The 9,533-nt window shown below is 33.2% G+C and overlaps 1 protein-coding gene and 1 long non-coding RNA gene across 2 annotated transcripts; one reads left to right on the top strand and one right to left on the bottom strand.

Moving 5' to 3' along the window:
• Positions 1-133: 133 nt before the first annotated feature.
• LOC107459828 (uncharacterized) lies at positions 134-2,389 on the bottom strand. Its single transcript, XR_008001280.1, has 4 exons — positions 2,197-2,389; positions 1,823-1,926; positions 1,284-1,407; positions 134-693 (listed from the first exon to the last, which is right to left on the bottom strand). It is a non-coding gene; the product is annotated as an uncharacterized LOC107459828 (long non-coding RNA).
• Positions 2,390-2,537: 148 nt separating this feature from the next.
• Positions 2,538-6,233, top strand: LOC107459827 (probable sodium/metabolite cotransporter BASS1, chloroplastic). Its single transcript, XM_016078105.3, has 7 exons — positions 2,538-3,237; positions 4,149-4,242; positions 4,319-4,352; positions 4,447-4,501; positions 5,390-5,473; positions 5,557-5,844; positions 5,937-6,233. The coding sequence occupies exons 1-7, from the start codon at positions 2,737-2,739 to the stop codon at positions 6,087-6,089; spliced, it is 1,209 nt and encodes a 402-aa protein (XP_015933591.1). The 5' UTR covers positions 2,538-2,736; the 3' UTR covers positions 6,090-6,233.
• The last annotated feature ends 3,300 nt before the right edge of the window (positions 6,234-9,533 follow it).

The following is a 9,533-nucleotide window of genomic DNA, read 5'->3' as shown; positions in this document are numbered from 1 at the left end:
TAAAAGATAATATTAATAAAAATTATTAGATAAAAAAAATAATAGAAAAAATAAATCTAAAAGTTTATAAAAATTATTATTTAAAAAAACCTAATGTAACAATAGAAATATAGAATAATAGATGAAAAATAGATTAGATGGGATACATTTCATACCAGACTACCAGTTCACCTCAATCACAACTATAAGATACAAAGAAGTGCAGAACACAACAAAAACACTTTTCTCAGCTGGACCTACCAATCATTATTTACACTTCAATGTATTTTAATTTTCTATTCGAATTAATGCTCCAAATGGTCCCTAAAATTCCCAACTCGCATCAATTAAGTCTCCGACCATGTAAAATGACCAAATGGATCCACCACTCTCAGAAACGTGAATCCACATTAGTGCAAAAGTCATTCGCAGCGTTTAACTCAAATTAGTGTCTAAATTTTGTTTAAAAGCCTCAAATTAGTCCATTCTCAATTATAAAACCCTAACTCCCAAATCTTCATCTTCATCATTTGTTCTAATATGTTCTTCGTCTCCTCTTCTCTGCTGTTTGTTGTTTCTTCTCTGAAGCTCTCTTATTTGCTCTTCTGTGTGAGAAATGATTAACACTCTCCTTCACTAGGCTGAAACCATACTTTACTGTGCCATCATGGTTTTTCCCTTACCAATGCTTGATGAAGAACGTGTTGCTACAAGCTACAATGCAATCAAACAAAACTTAATAAGATCCAATCTTGAGAACACATGTTTGTAGGAGAAAAGAATTTCCTTTGTTTGCTCAAAAGATCTACTCTGCAATAATTTCAACTTCAAAAACTTAATTTGAAAATAAAAATTTAAATGTTATAGACAAGATCACTTCTAAATCTTAAAATAATAGAGTAAATATCAACACAAAATATGATAATTAGTTGTTCAAAAAATATTTTCAGACGAAAAAAGTAATGTATTTCATTAACAATCTGCTGTTACGAATTCTTTCAGGGTTCTGTGAGCCATTTGGTCTATTGAGTGGTCATGGATGTTCCAAAAACAAAAACAAAAGAAATGGGTTTAAAGAACATATGTTTGAGTGATTATTATTGAAAAACACTTACAAGTTCCAAAGCATGAAGATTCAGACAAAACAAGTATTTCATAACATATGAAAAATTGATTAAGTCACTATTAAGTAAATTAAGTCACTATTGATGCCTCAGGCAGATGTTTAGTGTATAATGGTGTGTTTTAAGTTTTAACATCACAAGACTCAATATATAGGTAAAGGCAGAGGAAGTAGGAACTACCCAGGATGACAGCAACAAAGACAGATTTCTCGACAAAGCTGTGCCAAATCGTTGCGAACTCTTCGATCATAACAAGTAATGAAGCATCCTGATAGGCCTAGAGATACAAAAAACAAGAGGGCTCCTACATTCAAAAGGACCAAAAGGAAATAAATGACCAAACCAGCACGTAATGAGAACTAATAAATCAGCATTATTTTTATATAGGGTAAAAAAACATAAAGCCATCATCCCCAAAATAAACAAGAACATTAATTCTTGGTATAAGCATTTGGATAACTACTGCACAACTTCATAATTATTTACCAAATATGTAGTAAAAGCTTGGCTCACTATCAAAACCCCAAACAAGCCGAAGTCAGTACTGCTAGTGCTGGTAACCATCTATTAGATAAACCCTTCCTGCAAGAATTGACCATTAAACTGAAGAATTTGTAAAAAAAAAAAAAATACAAATACGGAGATAACTATCTTTATAAAGGGGTTAACTAGAATATGAAAAATTGATTAAGTCACTATTAAATAAGTAAAACTATTACCTTGGTTGGTTTTGCCTTTATTTGTGTTTGCTTCTTGCTTTGCGATTCTTTGTTACTGTGCACGGGCAGCTCGTCCTGCTGCAAAATTCTCAAATTGCGCTTGCCTGCAACTTCGATCAATACATAAAGTTACCCCGAAGTTTGTCTTAGTATTGTCAACTAATAAAAAGCCACAATAACAGAATTCAAATTCCCTTCTTCTTTTTTAGGCTTCATTTTACCAATTACTCCCTTTATTCCTCTTTCCTTTTTCTGCCACCATAATATTTTGGAACATCATTGGAGCAATTTATCTCAATATAAATTATATCCAAGCATTCAAAATTGTACCAAAAAGAGTGAGAGTAAGAGATAACAAAAACCTAAACACTCACCTTTCACCTTCTGCACTGTGTGAATACGGTGATGCTTCATGCAAAAATTGCTTCACTGAACACATGCACGGAGGTGCCAGGGAGGAACACTTGCGAAGCTAAAGCAACTGCGAGCTGAGGAAGATGAAGAGATGACACACAAGAGAAGAAAGTGATTTTTGGTAGGAAACAAACGTTTTTGGGTAAGCAAACGGCATCGTTTGGCTTGTTCCTTTAAATGGTGTCGTTTTCCAAATTGCCAGCTTTGCACTTAACAGCACACGTAAGCGACGTTAAGTGGATTTACCTTTCTAAAAGTGAGGGATCTATTTGATATTTTAAAAAGCCAGAGACATAATTGATGCGAATTAAGAATTTCAGCGACTATTTGACGCATTACCTCTTTTCTATTTAATGGATCTAATGTTAGTAAGAAAAAATAATTAGAATCTTTGACAAACATTATAGGTGTGTCGGTTGGAAATTGTGTCCAAATCAAGCTTCGAACTTTTCATAGTTTCAAAGTTTTGTGTGATCTTCTGTCTGTGAACAACAGCAACAATGCAAGCATTACTTGCATGCTTTCCACATCCACATGGAAACCCACTTCTCAAATTCAATTCACAATCACAAAGACGAAATTCTCTGCCCACTTTGTTTTCCACTTCCAAGTTCTTCCCACCCCAACCTCAAATTTTTCTTTACCCTTCCAGTTTTGTTCTTAACACACCAAAATCACCCACAATTCGAGCCCCAAAACATGGTCAAGTTCGTTGTGGCATTTCGTCGAACGGGAACAGTTCAAACGAGAAAAAAGGTGTTAAGGAGTGGTTTGAGGTATGTGGTGAGGCACTTTCAAATGCGTTTCCTTTGTGGGTGACTCTTGGGTGTGTGTTGGGGTTGGTGAGACCCAATTGCTTCAGTTGGGTCACTCCAAGATTGAACATTGTGGGACTCACCATAATTATGGTTGGTATGGGTATGACACTCACACTTGATGATCTTCGTGGTGCTCTTTCTATGAACAAAGAAGTACTGTCTGGTTTTGTGCTTCAATACTCGGTTAGTGTCTTACGCTCTCAGCCTTTTACAAATATGAAAAAAAAAAAAAATTCATTTCTTAGCTATTCTAAAAACAAAAATGTTATATGTACACAGAATATTAGTTGCCATTCACCAGGTCTGCCAATAAATATTATTTAACGTAATTTTTGTTCTATATTTTGTATTTCACATGTATTTATATAAGTGATTTATTTAATAACTAACTTTTAGTCTATGTATAGTTGTTCTAAAAAAGAGGACAAATTAGTCCTCTTACATAAAGTCTATAATAAATATGAGAAAAAACAACTAAGTATACAGAAAATCAATTACGGAATCAGTTATTTATATAAAATACATGTTAAAATATAAAATATACATTTATTTTAAGTTAAATAACTCATGTATTTATACATATTGCACATGACATTTTTTAAGAAAAAAATTTATATGTTTTTTATATTTTTATTTGATAATAGTTGTTGGCAAATTTCTGTGAGAGGCAGTTTGCCCCTTTCAAATCAAATAATAATTTTCTCTTTTATGTCAGGAGGATGGTTTAGATCAATTCATCATTTTTTCTTAGGATGTTATTGAAAATAATAAATTTTTTGTTGGACTATTTAATTAACTGTGAGGACATTTTAACTTTTTTATTTTCAATGTAACCCCAATTTATTCTATACACAATGAAGCCTTTGACTTGTCCTTTAAGTTAATCCCAATTGAAAAAACTTGTTGCCCTTGGGCATAGAATACAAATGCTTTGGTTAGTGGTGTCTGATATAATGGTGGAAATATTAGGATTTGGGTTGTGAAATTTGGATAAACCATAAACATTATGTTCTTGAATAATATTTACTTGCATCCTAAATCAATTCATATTTATGAGGGTATCCTTGTTTATGTGAATTGTTTTCAACTTTCAGGTGATGCCATTATCGGGATTCTTTGTAAGCAAACTCTTAAACCTTCCATCACATTATGCAGCAGGTTTAATATTAGTTGCCTGCTGTCCTGGTGGTAAGAATTTCAACCTAGTGTTCTATGATTTCTTTCAACACTTCATCTATTTTAATCACTCCTTCGTTGGTTGCAGGCACGGCGAGTAACCTTGTTACTTATCTTGCACGGTACTTGGATTCTCAGAACTGTTATTTCCAAATAATACTCTTATTAAATGGATTTGTGGAGATTTGTAATCTGATGGCCTGTTTGTTTTGATAGTGGAAATGTTGCACTTTCGGTGATAATGACGGCTGCAAGCACTCTAACAGCTGTGGTTAGTATTTTGTAAATTTTTTAATGCTATCTTATTCTTGGTTTTTCTGTTTTAATAATCTGATCTTGATGAGTAAAAAAGCAATACATTTTCCCATGGGAAAGCATTGCAGTCAATTACAAATGGTGCCACGTATTTCTCAATTTCAATATCATATTGTTTGATTTTAAAAAAAATCTGGGTTTAACTGCAAATGGCTGGCTAACACAAGTAAATATGCGAGGGTCAGGCAAAATGTGCTATTACAGTAAATTTGATAGATGAATTTAATTTGCACAATCAAATATGGAGGTTTTTTCATGAAGATTTTAAGCTAATCCTTAGAATATCAGATTTGTTGATGAACTAAGATTGCTTTCGCAGCAAGAAAGCATGAAACTGAAGAGTAGCAGAGCTTCGAAAGGGAGAAGAAAAGAGTATTCGAAAAGATTATATGAATAGAAAAAAACTAGTTTTACACTCTCTATCTATTACATTATATAATTGCAGCCCCTTAGCCACTGACCACTAGCAAAACAGAATATCTCTAACTTGTCACTTTTGACTAATTTTTTTCCCTTTAAGTCCATAACCTATACATAGACCACTGTTAATGTTGAGTTTCCTAATGTATAGACCTTTGATCAAAGTGATATATAAAAAGGAGCAAAGAAAGTATTATATGAAACTAATTTGTAATATGAAAAAAACTATAATTAGATTGGTGTAGGATGATTAAATTGAATGAAATATCAAGAATGGACAATTATGTTTGTGTTACACTTTATCAAACTTCTCAAGAACTGCCATTAATCAATTATATGGAAATAAATAAGTTGTTATAATAATGATTTTGCTAAAACTTTCACACACAAACTGATTGAAAAGTGAAAATAAACATTATTGCAGGTCATGACTCCTTTATTGACAGCTAAACTTGCTGGCAAGTATGTAGCTGTGGATGGATCTGGTTTATTGATTTCAACATTGCAAGTAAGCTTTCTTCTTAACCACCATCTCTATTTCTAATTTCGTTTTATGTTTTCTTTGACATCCCTACCGTTCACTCTGAACAGGTTGTGCTGCTTCCTGTATTGGCCGGCGCATTGCTGAACCAATATTTCCAACCTCTTGTTAAATTAGTCTCTCGGCTGATGCCGCCAATGGCAGTAGCAACTGTGGCAATCTTATGTGGAAATGCAATCGCGCAAAGTTCTTCAGCAATCCTTATGTCTGGTGGACAAGTAATTTTAGCATCCTCCCTTCTTCACGCTTCCGGATTTTTCTTCGGATATATACTTGCAAGAATGCTTGGGCTAGATGTCACAACATCGCGAACCATATCTATTGAGGTTGGCATGCAGGTAAGTTGTTGCCATTTAATAAGTGAAGCTCTTGTTTTTAATTATTGGCTCAAATTCCACATCAATTTACCAGCTTCAACTCCATATTGCAGAACTCTGTTCTTGGAATTGTTCTGGCTACTCAGCACTTTGGGGATCCCTTAACTGTGGTACCCTGCGCCATTTCGAGTGTGTGTCACAATATCTTTGGTAGCATTCTTGCCGGAGTTTGGCGACACTCTGCGCCCGCCGAGAAAAAGGATTGAAACTTGTAGAAAGTCCTTTGCATGTAATTATGATTGTCAAATGGTTTAGTTTGTTAATGTTTCAACCCAAGCAACAATGTACAACCTTAAATCTTCTTCAATGACTCATGAATCAAAATAAATTTGGCATTTATGTATCGTAAAGTATTATAGAGCCATATGCAATTTTTCTTTCTTCATTACTCTATAGTACTGGTCATCTCCAAAGCATTACTTATCCTATAAATTTATTGACTAAAACATAACAGCATAGATATCTACATTACTGCAATGTGAAACATTGCTTAGGGTGCATCGTTAGAACTAGTAGGAAATTTGTGTTTAAGGTTGATAATCTTAGGTAGATGAACTTGAATGCAATAGTAAATTATGTTGATCTACCCCTCATGGCCTCATCATAATGCGTGGTTGTGAAGTCTGACTTCTAGAAGTTTGGTCAAACATTTTTAGAATAGGTAGATATATCATTTTTTAGCTTGTTTTTCATTAATAAACCATTCTTTAGGGTTATGATGTTAAGTGTGCATAGCCCTTAAGCACTTAAGTAGCCCTTATATATGCAGTTGAAGACTTGAAGCACATCTTGATGGTAATTCTTACCCTTCATGTCATAAACTAAAGTATTTCCTTTTTTTGACCAACTAACTGTAGATTGGCCTGTTACTTTAAAGTCAACGAAGTTTAAGGTTTTTAGTTAGAGAGAAAGAGAAAGTATAAGTAACCAACTGTGTATGGAGTCAATTTGGACCAATTTTTTAAATTTCAAAACATGCGCCTTCAGTATTTACGATGCACATATTCGTCATCTTCTTCCTTCTCCTCTTCTTCTTTTTCATTTTCTTCTTCTTCTTTTACACCAAATCCGTGTTGTGGCGTCCATCACCCATGCGGTAGTCGCCACACACGGCATTCTTGATTTTGGAGGATAATTTTTTATGTTTCTTTCTCCTAAATGTTGTATGTGTTTTTTTTATATGTTTTAGATGTTTCTTTTTGTCATGTTTTGGATAGTTCTTTTTAGGTTTTGGATAATTTTTTTTTTTTACAGTTTTTTATATTTTTTTCTTAATTTTTGGTTGTGTCGATTTGTTAGGTTTTGAATTTTTTAAAATGATTTTGGATATTTATTTTTTATTAGATTTTGGACGTTTCTTTTTGTTACGTTTCGGATCTTTATTTTTATTAGGTTTTAGATATATTTTTTTTTAAATTTTAGATGCTTCTTTTCATTCGATTTTGGATGTTTCTCATGATAATTTGAATTTGCATTCTCTCCAAAAAGAAAATTGAAAAAAAAGTCCCAATTCTTTTTTTTTATGGATTTTATTTTTTTATTAGTTGACTGTAATTGACTGCACCCCTAGTTAGTTATCTAACAAAGTTATTAATAAAAACAGTAAATATACATTTAGTGTAAACCCCGAGTAATTAGTAAATAATTAACTAATAAGTTAATTATTATTTAAAGAAATTAAAAAATTAATTTTTATAGTTTTATGAAGTAGAAATAATTAAAATATAGATTTTAACACTAATTTTAAAGATTTTGGCCCAAAATTGGGTCGAACGGGTCAGACTGGTTAGACCAGACTCAAACCGGGCCCAAGGCCCAACCCATTCACTTTCTTATAAGTGGCTTCAGCATCTTCTCCCTCAACAAAAAGGGAATTAATGTTCTTGAACAAGGAAGAGAGAAAATCGACGTCAAAACCCCAACCTTCACCACCGGAATTTAATTGCCCGTAACTTTCAATCCAGAGCTCCGATTGACGAGCATCAGCGGCCACGCGTTTGTCTTGAAATTCTCTACAAAATCTACGAAACAATTTGGTAAAGGAATCACGTTTTTTCACCCAATTCTCCCCTTTTCAGTTTGTGATTTAGGTTTTGGTAATTGAGAGATTTTATAACTTTGATGGTTTAGGGGTACTCTAGCGGTGGATAATCAACGGATTTTGTCTATTTGACTCGTGAGTAATGGTAAGAAAATCCTAACCCTTGTAAATTGGTGATTTAGTAAGCTAAATGTTGATTATTGTGATATTGTATGAATTAGATAGTGTATCTTGTTGAATTGGAGTTAAATTGGTGGATATTGGAAGCTTGGAATTGAATCCTGGGAGCTAAAATTCAATTAGTGAAAACATAGGTTAGATGACCATAGGATAGGTTGAAAATGTCGGAATATGTTATTGCAAGTAACCTTGACAGAAATGTGGAATTATATTGTGAATGAGTTGATAAATGATGATTTTGTCGAGTGTGTTAATTAATGTTGTGTGTGTGTGTGTGATGAATGATGATTTTGTTGGGTTGGTTGTAGGAATTGTGTTAATTAATGTTGTTGATGGGAGTTTATGAATGATTATTGATGCCGAAATTTTTATAAAAATTGGAGATTTGGTTTGAAGTATTATTTAGACAAGTATGGATAAAAGAATTATATTATTTGACTTAGATTTAGAAAAAAAAGAAATGCATTATGTTTTGGAACTTGATTTATTAAGAAAAGTATTATGTTTTTAGTTTTATTTAGTTAAGAAGAGAATTATGTTTTAAGTGTGAATTATTGAGAACAGAATAGGAGGTGTGATGATGATAATTGTTAAATGAATTGAATGATGATGAGGATGAATTTGATATGGAAATGTTTTGTGAGGATCGTAGTTATTTACCGCCCATGTGTATGCTGTTTTCCAATTGAAAACGTATGTGGGGATTGAAGTGGTTTACCGCTCGCAGATGGTGGGGATCCAGATGATTTACAGCTCACCAGGTGAGGATCGTGGTACTGTACCACTCACCAGTTTTTAAGAGGACGATGTCCGGGTTAGCTACCGGACATGTCAGGTTGGCTTTATAACCGACAGAGGAGACTCATCAGTCATAAGACAGACATACGTCATATGCATATGTGTGTTTTGTTTGATTGTGCATTAATTGGACTTGCCTATGTGATTATTATGCTTACCTGCTATATTTGCTACCTACTGTATTTGTATCTTACTTGTGTTTATTTTGTCTGTATTGCTTGTCTGTGCACCAGAATTTTGGAGGATTAGAGGAAGGCGAAAATTAGGACTTAAGTTATAAAGGAATTAGAAATAAGAACCTTAGATAACTTACCTTGTTTATGGTTTTTCATTTATGAATTTTAAGATTTAAATCTGAGTGTCGGAGTTCTAGGATCGTCTCTGGCTTTCCCTAGACCTTATACATTATGTATGTGGTCACCATTACCATGTTAAGAACCTCCGGTTCTCATTCTATATCTATGTTGTTGTTTTCAAATGTAGGTTGAAATGTGCCTCGGTGAGCATCTGGAGGTTTTTCTGGCAATTGAAGTTGAGAAGTTACATTTTAGGGTTGTCTGTTATATATTTTCTGTTCATAAATTCTCATATATATATGATATTTAATCCTCTTAGAGGCTTTTTGGAGAAC

Source organism: Arachis duranensis, chromosome 7 (assembly GCF_000817695.3).
Source record: "Arachis duranensis cultivar V14167 chromosome 7, aradu.V14167.gnm2.J7QH, whole genome shotgun sequence".
Classification (NCBI taxonomy): Eukaryota; Viridiplantae; Streptophyta; class Magnoliopsida; order Fabales; family Fabaceae; genus Arachis; species Arachis duranensis.
This window is presented reverse-complemented; position numbering and strand designations above follow the sequence as displayed.

Coding starts and splice junctions, on each gene's coding strand:
- LOC107459827 (XM_016078105.3), top strand. CDS start 2,737: ATGCAAGCATTACTTGCATGCTTTCCACATCCACATGGAAACCCACTT. Junction 3,238..4,148: donor GTTTTGTGCTTCAATACTCG/GTTAGTGTCTTA, acceptor TTCAACTTTCAG/GTGATGCCATTATCGGGATT. Junction 4,243..4,318: donor AGTTGCCTGCTGTCCTGGTG/GTAAGAATTTCA, acceptor CGTTGGTTGCAG/GCACGGCGAGTAACCTTGTT.